Genomic DNA, 14,605 nt, shown 5'->3' with positions numbered 1-14,605 from the left:
TTCACTTCCGCATGTTTGTTAGTCTTATTTAGTCTTAGAGATTAAGTGTCATCACGAGTCACGACATCTTACAGAGGGATATTGGGGTTCTCACAATATTTTATGTGAAGTTGTCCCCTTCATCAATTCTCTTATATGTCAATTGCTTCCGTATCAGATTAGGTGTCCGAAGATCGATTGAGAAATTCTATGAAAGCATTACTATCCATGAGTAATGTTTCTAGTGTGTTATTCTTCCATAGCAAATTTGAGAAACTTCTATTGTTTTTTCCTAAAAGAATAATGATTCTTAATTTAACAGTAAAGAAAACTAGGTTGTGTTTGAACGATGTGAATACAATTGAAAAAGTAATTCAATTAAAATTTTGGAATCCAAGCACGACTTTTAGTTTCTCCAACCCCATTATTATCATCACCATTATTTATCGATATTAATCTTTATGTGCGTGCAATTTATGTGCATAATACACTCACAAAGCACGTATATTTCATATTAATTAATATCAAAGAAGATAAAATAATAAAAAAGTATATATACTCACATTCCACCTTTAATTATTTGAAATGCACAATTTTGATCCCTTTGTTGGTGAAGTTTCACAAATTATACAAGTTATTAACTTTTGAACTATTCTATTATCCGTGTGTTAAGTTAAAAATGTATTGTTAATTTTTTATATTTAAAAATAATATTATTCTAAAAATAATCTAAATATAACATATTTTATATATAAAATACTTAGTAAAATATCTCAAGGATTAAAATCAAAATTTATCAATATTTGGGGGTTCAAAAGTATAATTAAATTATACAAAACGTTTCATAGTATATATTAAAAGTAAATGTTCTACAATCACGCAAAATTATATACTCAATGCCATTCTCGACGAAAAAACTCAAATTAATTGCTTTGTCAGGGGCATAATTGGAAAAGACTAAAACTTTCCTAGCCCCTGAACTTAGGCAAAACAACAAAAAGACCAACAGAAACATGCCGTAATTAAGCCCAACTCTAAGGACCTTTTTTATACTCATCCCGTTCTGTTCATTGTTCATCTTCCAGACAAATTTTCAGTCCCTTTGCCACTACTCTATTTTGCATTCTCTTTTCGTCAAACAATTCATCAACTCCACGTTAAACCCAATGTGTAAGCTTCTTCATACACTCTATGCTTCTTTCTTAAAAAAAAAGAAAAAGATTAAAAGCCATTTCTTGTTTGTTTACATATAAAAGTGATTTTTTGTCTTTTTTTTTCTTTGTGTTTTTTTTTTGATCCGCCAGTTTGGGGTTTGTGTTTTTGCATAAAATTTTGATTTTCCGGGTGAAAGTATGGTTTTTTGTGCAAGTTAAGTTTTATTTTAGTTGTATTTTTGGCGAGAATGACTTATTTTTACTTACTCTGTTTAGAATGTTTATTGTATTTGGTTTAAGTACACTGCGTGAAAATGTTAATTATAGCGTTGCATGTTAATGGGAAGCACTAAAAATGGCGTCTTTGTCTAATTCCTTTAGTTTCTGAAAACACCCACTTTGTTTGTTTGCCGTGATATGAGAAAGGTGAGATTTTTTGTTTGGCTGTTTAATCATTTTCTTTGAAAGTTGTGATCTTGTTGATACATGAATAGTGAGATTCTTTCCCATTAGTGCTGGATTACTGGGTATGAAATACATGCAAGTAAAATTGTCCATGCTTCCATTTTAGTTGTTGATTTTAGTTTTTTGTCGGTCCATTATAGGAGTTTTTTCAGTTTGGTTGGAGATTTGTATGTTATTATAGTAAAAATAAGAGATTTTAGAGAACCTCTAGTTTAAAACTTCTATGATTAGGTCGGAGGCAGAGGTGGAGCTAGAATTTGAAATTTATGGGTTCTAGGTGTTAGTAACTAGGTCTGATTTTAATATTTATAGGTATTTAGTAGATTTCTTAATACAAATGAGGGTTTTGACTGAAACTACGAATTGGCCGAATCTGTACGTAAACCTTCCAGCTCCACCACCGGGTGGGGGTGGAGATAGCTAATGCACTCGAAGAAACTTAGATAAAACAATACCTTCTTGAAAAACCATAAAAAAAATCTCCTTTTGATGACTGAGAAGTCTTTTGGCTTGCCTTTTACGCAATACCAAGTTTTTTACTAGTGAACTGTACCTAGCAGACATCTTGCGCCGTACTACCTTTGCCGATGCACCAAAGTCATAGGAGAACCCATAATTTGTTGTAAAGGGCAATTTATTGAGTAGGAAGATGGAATGGACTCACATAGGGCACAATGGATGCAAGAGTATTCATATAATGGACCCCAACTAGTTTAGGATTTTAGATTTTAGTTGTTGTTGGTTTAACTTCCCTTCTAAATTGAATTTGAAGTCCAGGATGTGGGTCATTTAACATTAAAGGAGGAATATTTGAGGTGCACGAGTTGCTTCTACTTATTACTTTTTTTGAAAAGTAGTAAAGAGAAAAACTTCTTTAAAGCGAGGTAAAGGTGGGATTCAAGTAACTTTTGGTTTAGTATAATAGTAGTATGTGGTAGAAGTCGGTTGTTAGCACATAATATGGAAAAAAAAACTAAGAAGCAAATTGGACGTTCGTTTTGGGACGGAGAGTATAGAAGTAAATTGCTTTTCTAATTTTATAGCAAGACCTCAATCATAAACTTCCCTTTGGCTCAGGTTTCAACTCCCTTTTTCCTCTATAGCCAGTAAAATGATACTATATCCAAAAAATTACAAGATAATATCTGGATGAGCTTGATGAAATACTTCTGGCAAAATAAAAGTTTGTTAATACTTGATAAACATCCTGCATCTATTGTTATGATAGTGATGCATACTTGCATACATATGGATGTTAGTCCCGCCAATATTGCTGTATTTGTAAATAATAATTCTGCAAAATATAAGTTAACGTAATGAAACAGTAATTAATTCGAGCCCACTGAATTCACAGTGTTTCCTTAAGGAATTTAATCCCCTCCTAGTACCCAAGGTAATGGATTATTTCCTCCCAGGAGAACGAATCACACACTGGTGTAGCGGTACTTCAAACCCCAGTGTTTCAGCGAACACAAAGTTCGGTAGCAAATCACACTTATAGTTGCTTTGTTTGAAGTTAAAACAATGCAGAACGAAGGAGTAGAAACTCAGAAAATCGTATGGAAATGCTGAGAGGAAGGAGTGCAATGTATAGCCAAAGTTGAGCGTTTTCAGGATTTCAGTTTGTGTGTTGTGTGTCTTTCTTCAACAGCTGCTGCACATATATATAGCAGCCAGTGTTGAAGAAGACCAATCGTCCACCCTCCATGGTGGAGCAAGCACATTAAGCCGAAGCCGTAGCCGAGCCGAGCGAGCGACGACGACGGCGCGAGGCTTGCTTTCTTCTTAACTCTTTAAGAGCTACAAGAAGAGCAATTATATATATACCCACCAAAAATCTCTTCCTCTTCCAATATGGGACAATGTCTCATTGTCAAGAGGGGGAAAACTTAAAATTTTACTCAAAAATTTTATTTTCTCTCCATTTCCCATTCACCCTCATTTTAAGACTATTTCATCTTAAAAATTAAAACCTCAACAATGGATGTATGTGTACACGCACACATACTTGCATGTGTGTATTTATGTAATTCAAATGAGCTTGATGCCTACTCTTTTTACAGTGAAAAGCAATTTTAGGTTTGATCTGCTCTCTTTTTACAGTGAAGAGCAATTTTAGGTTTGTTAAGTGTTTTAGTTGAGTATCAAAGATTGAAAAGTTTGCTATCACAAATTGGAAATATAGAGAATCTATTTCAGACATTGCAACTGTTCAAATTAGTAGTTCCTTGAATTATAAGCATAGGCTTTGTTGTAGTCAAGGGAAGTCTTGATAGAATTCAGGTTAACAGAGAAATCTAAGCAATTGGTATTGAGGAAAGCATGGAAAGAGAATGAGTGTCTGCTTTAGTGCAGCAATATTTTGGTTGTGAAAATCAGTAACATGGTAATATGTGTGAAAATATAAATGAATAGAATTAAGCTTTCAGATTAGATGTGAGTGTGTAGTAATTTAAAGCATATTCTTGGCCAAGTCAACCATTTTTAGAGCTGCGTCACCTCGTTTTATTTTCCTCTCTGGTAGATAACTAGAAATGGATTGCTCTTCCTGTTGAGTAGGAGAAATTTTTTTGGTGATTAGTATGGTAGATTATCTATCTTTTCTTTATGTTCAATCATAATTAGTTTGTTGGATAATCTGATTGAGAAAGCACATCTTTAGAAGCTTGGTTCTAATTGTTATATTGGTGTATGTTCTTTAACTTGACTTTGAATTTTACGGGCTAAAAGAGGATTATTCATAGAGCAAAGCATTGGATTAAGTCAGAATTAATATTTTGTAAAGTTGGGTAGAAGGAAAGTGATAAAGGGAGTTAAATATTATTTCCCCACTGAAAGCCAGTATGGATCGTGGTACTGTTTAAATTGGCGAGGTATTTAGATGATCACTTTGGGGTTGAATTGTGTAGTCATTAGATGAAATTATACAGTAACTGATTTTGATATCTAACCCACCCCATGCTTGGCAACACCTTTTCAATTCTTTCTTTTCCACTGTCAAATGTGAATCCTTTTCGATTTAAACTGCTTAGAGTGTTACCATTGCTTTTTCTCATTAAAATTGTAAAAATAGGAAACGTCTAGCTGCATGACCTGCATTTCCGAACAACTAATCATTTTAGTTTTTTCTTTCTCAATTAAGCTGAGAGCTGACCTATATTTTTTCAGGTTACACGAACTTGAACAGCTGATCTGGATATTATAGTTTCTTAAACATTTGCTTCTATTGAATTCTACCTTCTGAAGCATAAGGTAAATAGAGGAGCGTTACTATCAAATTGTAGACCAATGATGGACTGCAACAAAGAAGAGGCGATCAGGGCTAGAGGGATTGCTGAAAAGAAGATGGAAAATAGAGATTTCATTGGAGCTAAAAAGCTTTTATCTAAAGCCCAGGAGCTCTTTCCTAATCTGGAAAACATTGCGCAGATGGTTTTGGTTTGTGACGTGCATTGCTCTGCGGAGAATAAAACTTTTGGAAACGAGAGAAACTGGTACGATATTCTTAAAGTGGAGCCAACAGCTGATGATTCTCTTATCAGGAAGCAATACCGCAAGTTAGCTCTCTTGCTACATCCTGATAAGAACAAGTTCCCTGGTGCAGCTGATGCCTTTACGCTGATTGGTGAAGCTCAAATGGTGCTTTTGGATAGAGAAAAACGAATGTTGTATAACAATAGACGCATTCCTTCAGGAAGATCTCAAGTACCAATGCAGCAAACAAGCAGCAGCCAGCCAGATATCAGGTCACATCCTTGGGTACAAAACAAGTTCAATGTCAAATCAGAATTCATGAATCAGCACGACACTCAATCAGGAGTTCCTAGAAGCCAACCAACTTTTTGGACCGTATGCCCATTCTGTTCTGTTAAGTATAAGTATTATAAGACCATGCTGAATAAGCTTTTGTGGTGTCAAAATTGTAAAAAGTCCTACACAGGTCATGAAGTAAATGCTTCAGATGCAACACCCGGAACCAGTAGGAGTCAGCCTACTTCCAAGAAGAATGATACAACAAACCAAGATCATATTAAAGTTAGCTCCCAATACACTTGTATGAGCCCTGCAACCAAGAGAAGAAGTCAGAAGAAGGCTGCTGATGAATTTATACAGTCAAAACTTCCCTCAGAGGTTGGTCGGGAGTCTAATAGCAATGGAAACTCGGAAAATGCATATGGAAAAATTAATAAGGAGGGCTTATCAGGGGAATGTAAAAGGAAAAACACAAAGAGAAAGAAGATATCAGTAGAATCTAGTGAAAATTGTGATTCATCAACGAGCATAGATTCTGAAGAAGATGTAAATTTTGAAGAGTGTGATCATCCGCCTGGGCAGAATTCTCAATGTCTTGGTGACCAGAAACGGCGAAGATATACTCGGTCCAGACAGCGTGTCACTTACTGCGCGAATCTAAGTGGTGAAGAAGAAGAAGAAGAAGACCCTTCGATTCAGAATTTGTCTGAGACAGCAACTCCCAATGAAGAGAAGAAGAAACTAAAGGAAAGTTTGTCCTCTGAAGAGAGCTTGCAGAACACAGAGCAGGAAGCTGAGAATGCAAATGCAAGAGCGGCTGTACCTGAAAAAGGCTGTGGACAAACCTTTGATCTTCCCTCAGATCTAGGGCCTTCTATTATGACTGAGCCAGAATCATTTGAATATCCGGACCCAGATTTTAATGATTTTGAAAAGGATAGGGAGGAATCTTGCTTTAAGGTTGGACAAGTATGGGCTGTTTATGATACTCTGGATGCCATGCCGAGATTCTATGCAGTCATCAGGAAGATTTTCTCTCCTGCATTTAAGTTGCGCATTACTTGGTTAGAGCCCGATCCGCTGGATAAAAATGAAACCAAATGGCTATCTGAGGGCTTTCCAGCTTCTTGTGGTAGGTTCAAATTGGGAAACTCAGAATATGCTGAAGATCATCCTATGTTCTCACATTTGGCCTGTGCAAAAAATGAAAGCAGCTGTTCCAATACGATGAAGATATTTCCACGGCAAGGAGAAACTTGGGCAATCTTTAAAGATTGGGATATGAACTGGTATTCTCATATTGAGAGCAAGAAAAAGTACAATTATGAGTTTGTTGAGGTGCTGTCAGACTATGCTGATGATATTGGTGCTCATGTTGCATACTTGGGTAAAGTAAAAGGCTTCACTTGTCTTTTTCATCGAGCTGCAACAAAACTAGGGGAAAGTGGCCAGTTTCTAATTCCTGCAAAGGAGATATTTAGATTCTCTCATAGAGTTCCTTCATTTAAGATGACAGGCATGGAGAGGAATGATGTTCCTGAAGGATCCTTCGAACTAGACCCTGCTTCTTTACCCATTGACCAACTAGGCATTTCTGTGTCTGCAGATCTTGACGTCGAGCATGGGAATGCATACAATGATGTCTCTTGTCCTAGATCTCCAGCAAAGAGGGTGAGGCGAGAGGCACCTTCTTTGCCAAAATCAAACGCAGGGTTTGAAAACTATCTGTTTTCTTCAATGAATTCGGAACCGATGGCAAAGTCTGATAAAGATATATCACCTCTAGACATGATGGAACAATGGGATGATAAGCCACATGACGTTTTATCTCCTGCAGATGGGGTGGAAGTGAAGCTAAAATCCGAAGGAGATACATCTTCTGTTGATCTGAAGGGGAAGTCTGAAGGAAATGCACATCCCGCTGATAGACAATCCAGAATTAACTTGGGAAATAATTTATCCTTAGACCAAAGAGAGACAGCTAACTGTATGATGTACAGTCGCATGGATTCAGTAAATTCTGCAGAAAACTGTATTGCATCAGTAGCTAATGAGGTTCCTGAACCCGAATTCCACAACTTTGATGTTGAGAGATCACTGGAGAAGTTTCAAGTTGGTCAATTTTGGGCAATTTACGGTGATGAAGATGCCATGCCGAGATACTATGGCCAGATAAAGAAGATAGATCCTTTCCCTAATTTTACCTTGCACGTGGCTTGGTTTTATGCCTGTCCACCACCTAAAGGCATAATACAGTGGCGTGATAAAACAATGCCAATTAGTTGTGGAATGTTTAAGTTTAAAAATAGAAAGCTGAACACATATACGGAAACCAATGCTTTTTCGCATCAAGTAGGACCACAACCTATGGAGAAGAAGGGTGTCTACAAGATCTTCCCCAGAACAGGTGAAGTTTGGGCAGTTTATAAAAACTGGAGTGCTCAGCTGAAATGTGACAAACTGGAAGATTGTGAGTATGAAATTGTTGAAGTTGTGGATGTTACTGATAAGTACGTATCCTTAAAGTTCCTAATACAGGTAAATGGTTTTAAGTCTGTCTACAAGCCTCAAGTGGAAGAAGAGGCAAATGGAACGGTGAAAATATCTCTAGCCGAGCAGCTCAGGTTCTCTCATCAAATTCCTGCTTTTCGCCTGACAGAAGAGAGAGGTGGCATCGTGCGAGGTTTCTGGGAGTTCGATCCAGCAGCAATGCCTGTTTATTTCCTTTGTACAGACTGAACAAAGGTGACGTGAAGCAGCATTTAGCTTTTCTTTGTTTATCCTAGCCCAAAATGTGAAGATATTTGTACAGGATGGTCATGCCTATTAACTTATCTTTTCTTAGTTTATATCCTAGCCCAGAATGTGAGGGTTTTTGTACAAGAGTTAGTTTACTCTTGATACATATGCTGAAATGCTCCCCAGGCTATGCCTTTAAACTTAGTTTAATAGTCTTTGTTTGAACTGATATGCAGCTTTTGTGAACAGCTAAATTATGAGTAATGGGTTCTCATTGCCTTGTTACCAGTTGAATGTTATGTTTAAGTCCTGAATTTTAGCTTCTCTGGGTTCTTACTTCACAGTTGATCAGTATTACATTGCAAACATTAGATGTGAAACAGTGAAAGGTAATCATGCTTTCTGTATTGTTTCCAAGCCAAGGCTTACTACATTTTTAGTACATGTGCATGAGTTAGCTATATACAAGATACTTTTATCAGGATTTGTTTCATCCCTAGGGCTCGAACCCGAGATCTCCGGTTAAAGGTGAAGGAATCCTATCCAATCCACAACAACCTCTGGTGGTATATAAAAGATATCTTGTAAACTATACAGTCTCCTAATGCCTTAATATCTCTTTTTTTTTGTTCGTTTAAGTTATTGTACTAGCGGTTTTTTTCCTTGCTTGAGGTCTCTTTTACTGGGTTATGACAGTGTATCAGCAAGGGAAAGTTAAGACTCCTTAAGATTGATGATGTTTTAGTGTGATCCATCTTGATGTTAGTGACAGCACCGATAATCTTGAGCAATTTCACAATCATGTGGTCCAAGCAGTGGCATATGTAGTGTTCCACCGATGGGTTCAACTGAACTGAACCCATAACTTTTGACACGGAGTAAATCCTGAATTCGCCTTTGGGTCCAAGTTACATCGTATGATAGCAAAGCAAAACCCATACATCATCGTATGGGTTGCAGGTTCTTTTCATATGGTTTTTTCAGAAAACAAAACACATGAAAAATGCCATGAATTAGACAAATTCACATCCTTTATTGCAAGGCTAATGAGCAAGTATTTTTGAAAATAGATGTTCAGTTTGAATATGACTAGATTTTGAGCAACTGTACCCTGCCTTGGATCTTACATTTTTGTCACATGTCAATAGCTCAAGGAGGTACACGATCTTTGTGGTGATTGTTTCTGTTATTACTTGAATACCATATTGTTCCCTTTTTAGTTAAAACTGTGCTTCAACATTGTAAGTTACTCTGTTCTTTCGGTTCAAGTTCACATAGTGTTCGCAGTTTGTGCTTTGATGCAATACATTCCTTGTGCAAACAAGCTTCTCTCTTTTCAAAAAAAAAAAAAAAATCGAGAAAAGATGACCAAAAAGAACAGCTAAGTACACTAAGCTCCCGTTATACGCGGGGTCCGGGGAATAGTCGGACTACAATGATCTATTGTACGCAACCTTACTCTGTATTTTTACAAAAGGTTGTTTCCACGGCTCAAACTCATGATCTCCTGGTCACATGCAGCGGCGTAGCCAGAAATTTCGGTAAGGGTGTTCAAACTTTACACAAGTCAATAATTTTTTTGTGGATGAATGGTGTACCGGAATTTTTAGATCAAACTACGCAACATTTAGCTAAATAATAAAAAAACTTTTAATAGAACTATAATTTTATAAATCAAAATTAAAATAAGGCAGAATAGCTTAATAAACACGTTTACTTGTCCGTTTTGTCATTACGGTCCCGATACCCTACGAAATTTTATCCACACACTTGTAGTTTTTAAAACTCATTATTTTAAATCCCTCCAGCCTCGCTTGTTCTTCAAACACATGATATGGATGATATATCATAGTCCACATCAGATTTTTAATGACACTTCTTTTTTTACTTTAATTTCAAAAATTTAATTTTTTCCTTTTTTTCACTCCACTACTCCCCACCCTTGACCACCTATCTCTATTTTACAGAGCAGAAACAACACCACGATTTTACCGTCTTTACCGTGGGCAGCACTACGGTGGACCACTAAAACCCACCATTTTTTAACTTTTCATCGTTCATCTCCCTTTCAAAGATTTTGTCAAACATCGTTGCTCACTATTTCAAATCCACCATGTAAATCACCTTGAACTTCTTTCACCACTGAAATTTCTTAATATTCCCATATGCCACATAATTTTACATTGTACACCTCACTTAATTTCACAAAGACCTTCGTCAACCACTCTTCACCCTCCAAAACCACTCTTCACCAGCACCTCACCATAAACTGCCCAAAAATTATATTTTCAGCTTCCCTGATCAAATAAAATTCCACCATTAAATATGCTCTCCACCACCTGCGAATCTATTAGTCCTGAAATGATTGTTACCCAAACCAAATTCAACACTAGCAATAGAAACGAATCTAATACATCTCAAAAAATTTAATGGTGGTTGCTCTTCAAAAAAGATTTATTACTTTTTTCTCAAATATTAACTGAAGGTTTGTGAAAATAGGGAGGTCGGGAATAACAGGAGAAAGAGAAAAGAGAAACGGAGGAGGGGAATAACGGAAAAGGAATAAGGGAAGAAAGAGAAAAGAGAAATGAAGGAGGGGTGGGGAAAGAAAGGGAAAGGGGAAGGGTAGAAAAAGAAAAAGAAATGGGATGGGGGTAGGGGTGGGGAAAGAAGAAAGAACAAAGATATTTAATTTTTTTCTTATATTATTTTTTTGTCTTTTACGTTTACTTTTTTTCTTCTTATTTTAATCATTTTTAGTCTAACTTTTTTATGTTTACTCTCGTTATACGCGTGAAATTCACGTATTTTGTCCAACTCAATCATGAAGTTGCCACATATGCTTGGTCAACGGTCAGAGGAGTTTAAAGTAATGTGTTTTGAAAACTAGAGTGTATGGATGAAAACTTCGTAGAGTATCGAGAACGGGATGACAAAGCGGGACAAGTAGAAGTGTTTATTAGATTATTCTGCCTAAAAATAACAAAATTATACATTATAAATTTTACTAATAAAAGTAAGCATACCAAAGACATGATAGAGCCAAAAGGATCTAGAGTTTGTAGAAAGCTTTCGTTGAAGAAATTATTGTAGAGCTTGACTTTTAAATTATAAAATTATTTAAAAAATAACTTTTAGGGTCTGTTTGGAAAGCCACCCGGTAATTAAAATTTGTGTAATTACTAGGGTAGTAATTACGACGGCCTGTTTATTTGCCATAACATAACTACAGTGTAATTACAAACGTACTATTTGGTTGCACAAGTATAATTACACAATCAAATTAAATTTTAAATTACGTAATTATCAAAACTTAAAAGTTAACATAATAAATATATGCTTATAAATTTTTTTTTTTATAAGTATAAATGATATTAGATTTGGTATTTAATATGCATATTTTTTCTTGAATATACCTTAATTACTAATCATATATTTATAACTGATATTATAAAAATAATTGAAATATATTTTTCAAATTAATAATATTTAGTTTAATTAATTATAAAAACTAAAAATATATGTTTTGTAAGAACGTCATGAAATGCATGTTTGATAAAAAAAATTAATATTTATAAATATAATGTCATAACATTATTCAAGTGTTTGACAAAATCAATCTATCAATTCTAACTAAAAAACGAACAACATGCAATGTGAAATAACAAGTCGATACTACTAAAACAAGTAAATGTGACATAAATATAACACAATTTCAAAATAAAAAAAAAAGTAGTTTAATATATGTCAAATTCCAACATAAAAATAAGTTCCAATACAACTTAAGATTAAGAAACATAGTAAGTTTATAACCTCGTTCAGCAACAAAATTCTACCTTAATGACTCATTATATGCCAAGTTTGTTAATGACTCATTATTTCTAATATTTGGAGGTGTAGTTTTAAAAACTAGAATAATAATGCAGTTACGCTAAATGAAGAAAATAAAACAAATAAGAAATAAAATATACGAGCAATTACATGGAATCACAGGAAGTAAAGGTAGAGAAATAATAGATAAATAATGTACAAGGAAATGTATATTTTAAAATTAAAAAAGAACTTATAAGTAAAAATAAAATATGAAGAAATTTAAAATAATGGAAATAAAAAATTATAAAGAAAATAAATTAAAATAAAAACAAAAGGTAAAGAAATTAAAAAGTAACCTTGTAATTACACAATGTAAGTATCACCAATTCTCATTTTCCCCTTGAGTGACTTTCCAAACAGACTCTTAGTTAAAAAAGTTACTTTTAAGATTAGTTATTTATTTACAAATTTTAAGTTTGAAGAGTTATTTTATTAAGATTTTTTTTAGATTGAAAAAGAATCAAATAGACCACGCATGGTGGTCTACGTTTAGTTATGGCAAAATAAAATGGGCAGAACTTTGAACCCATTAATAACACTTCACTTTGAATACCCTAAACCACTAGAATGTCTCACTCAACTGTGTTAAGGGTGTTCAAATTATAATATCTAACCATATAACGTACTAGTATTTAACTTATACACGCAATATAATTTTTCGACGAAGGGTATGCGCTTGATCTCCTTGACACAGGGTGGCTACACCGCTGGTTACATGACATCAACTTTACAAAAAAATAAAAAGTATATTTCCATGCGGTTGATAATTTTATTGTAGTTTATTATCTTAATCACGATAAAGATGCGATCGTTAGTATACATGATAAGTTTCTTAGAATTACATATATAGGAAGTGCGAAAAAAAAGAGAAGAAAATGAATTAGGAGCACCGTAATTGAAGAAATGATCAAACCACAAATATTCGGAGAGTAACATACCGAATATATCATCAGAAAAGCCAATTAGCTTACCGTTATCCAATCAAAGTCTAACTCAAGCTTGTGTAGAAGTATCTACATAAAAGATAAGACTGAAATGATACATCCGTCTTCTAAAATTGATTAGAACAAAATAATTGGCCTTTAAAAGAAAATGGGCATTTGGTCTAGTGGTATGATTCTCGCTTTGGGTGCGAGAGGTCCCGAGTTCGATTCTCGGAATGCCCCTTTTTTCACAACACATAATTTTTTTGGCTCAATTTCAACACTAGCATATACATGTTTACCTGTTTTGTAACTTCTACAAGCAAATCCAACCTATTTTACCTTTCTTTGTTGGCCGTGAAACAAGCCTTTGTTTTCATTTTTGTAAGAGAAATATAGTGATGTTTGCATGGTAAATGCAGGTAATACTACAACAAGAGTATTAAAATAAATTTTGTTCTTTAAAAGACAAGATCCAATTATTTGTAAGAGAAATATAGTGATGTTTGCATGGTAAATGCAGGTAATACTACAACAAGAGTATTAAAATAAATTTTGTTCTTCAAAAGACAAGATCCATAATTGATACTACTATATATTACTCTTATGTCTCATTTAGTAAATACTATTAGAGAAGCATTTTAAATAAAAGTTGCGACTCAAAATATACTCCCTTTGTTTCAAGTTAAATGAGTTACTTTTCTTTTTAGTCTGTTCCAAAATAAATTATATATTTTTAAATTTGAAAATAATTCAAATTTAAACTCTTTATTTATCTATTTTACCCTTAACGAGAAACTTTTATAACTACACAAATGTCATGGCCCCCCCAAAACTTTTACCCTTAAGCTTTTAAGACCACAAGTTTTAAAAGTCTTATTCTTTTTCTTAAACTCTGTGCCGAGTCAAACTACCTCATCTAAATTGAAACGGAGGGAGTATATACTTATATTTAAAACCTAAAGACTTGATGTATGATATTATATAAAATTTTGACCCAATTTTTTTCAAGGAACGAATTTCTGTTAAAGAAAAATTGAAGTGGCTTAAACATTCTAATGTAACATTTTCAAAACGCATTTTTATTCCAAAGAACCAAAGCGGGTTAATTGTACAAATTGTACAACACATAATTTTTTTGGCTCAATTTCAACACTAGCATATACATGTTTACCTGTTTTGTAACTTCTACAAGCAAATCCAACCTATTTTACCTTTCTTTGTTGGCCGTGAAACAAGCCTTTGTTTTCATTTTTGTAAGAGAAATATAGTGATGTTTGCATGGTAAATGCAGGTAATACTACAACAAGAGTATTAAAATAAATTTTGTTCTTTAAAAGACAAGATCCAATTATTTGTAAGAGAAATATAGTGATGTTTGCATGGTAAATGCAGGTAATACTACAACAAGAGTATTAAAATAAATTTTGTTCTTCAAAAGACAAGATCCATAATTGATACTACTATATATTACTCTTATGTCTCATTTAGTAAATACTATTAGAGAAGCATTTTAAATAAAAGTTGCGACTCAAAATATACTCCCTTTGTTTCAAGTTAAATGAGTTACTTTTCTTTTTAGTCTGTTCCAAAATAAATTATATATTTTTAAATTTGAAAATAATTCAAATTTAAACTCTTTATTTATCTATTTTACCCTTAACGAGAAACTTTTATAACTACACAAATGTCATGGCCCCCCCAAAACTTTTACCCTTA

The 14,605-nt window shown here is 34.1% G+C and overlaps 1 protein-coding gene and 1 non-coding gene across 2 annotated transcripts; both read left to right on the top strand.

Annotated features, from left to right (window-relative positions):
* The first annotated feature begins 1,013 nt into the window (after positions 1 to 1,013).
* On the top strand, positions 1,014 to 8,404 carry LOC104115174 (uncharacterized). The gene is made up of 2 exons (XM_070177751.1): positions 1,014 to 1,149; positions 4,767 to 8,404. Exon 2 carries the CDS (start codon positions 4,887 to 4,889, stop codon positions 8,088 to 8,090), a length of 3,204 nt encoding a protein of 1,067 aa, XP_070033852.1. The 5' UTR covers positions 1,014 to 1,149; positions 4,767 to 4,886; the 3' UTR covers positions 8,091 to 8,404.
* A 4,653-nt stretch (positions 8,405 to 13,057) lies between these two features.
* Positions 13,058 to 13,129, top strand: TRNAP-UGG (transfer RNA proline (anticodon UGG)). The gene has a single exon. It is a non-coding gene; the product is annotated as a tRNA-Pro (tRNA).
* The last annotated feature ends 1,476 nt before the right edge of the window (positions 13,130 to 14,605 follow it).

The sequence above is a fragment of the Nicotiana tomentosiformis genome, chromosome 6, assembly GCF_000390325.3.
Source record: "Nicotiana tomentosiformis chromosome 6, ASM39032v3, whole genome shotgun sequence".
Classification (NCBI taxonomy): domain Eukaryota; kingdom Viridiplantae; phylum Streptophyta; class Magnoliopsida; order Solanales; family Solanaceae; genus Nicotiana; species Nicotiana tomentosiformis.
Note: the sequence above shows the minus strand (reverse complement) of the source record. Positions and strands in the feature narration are given on the sequence as shown.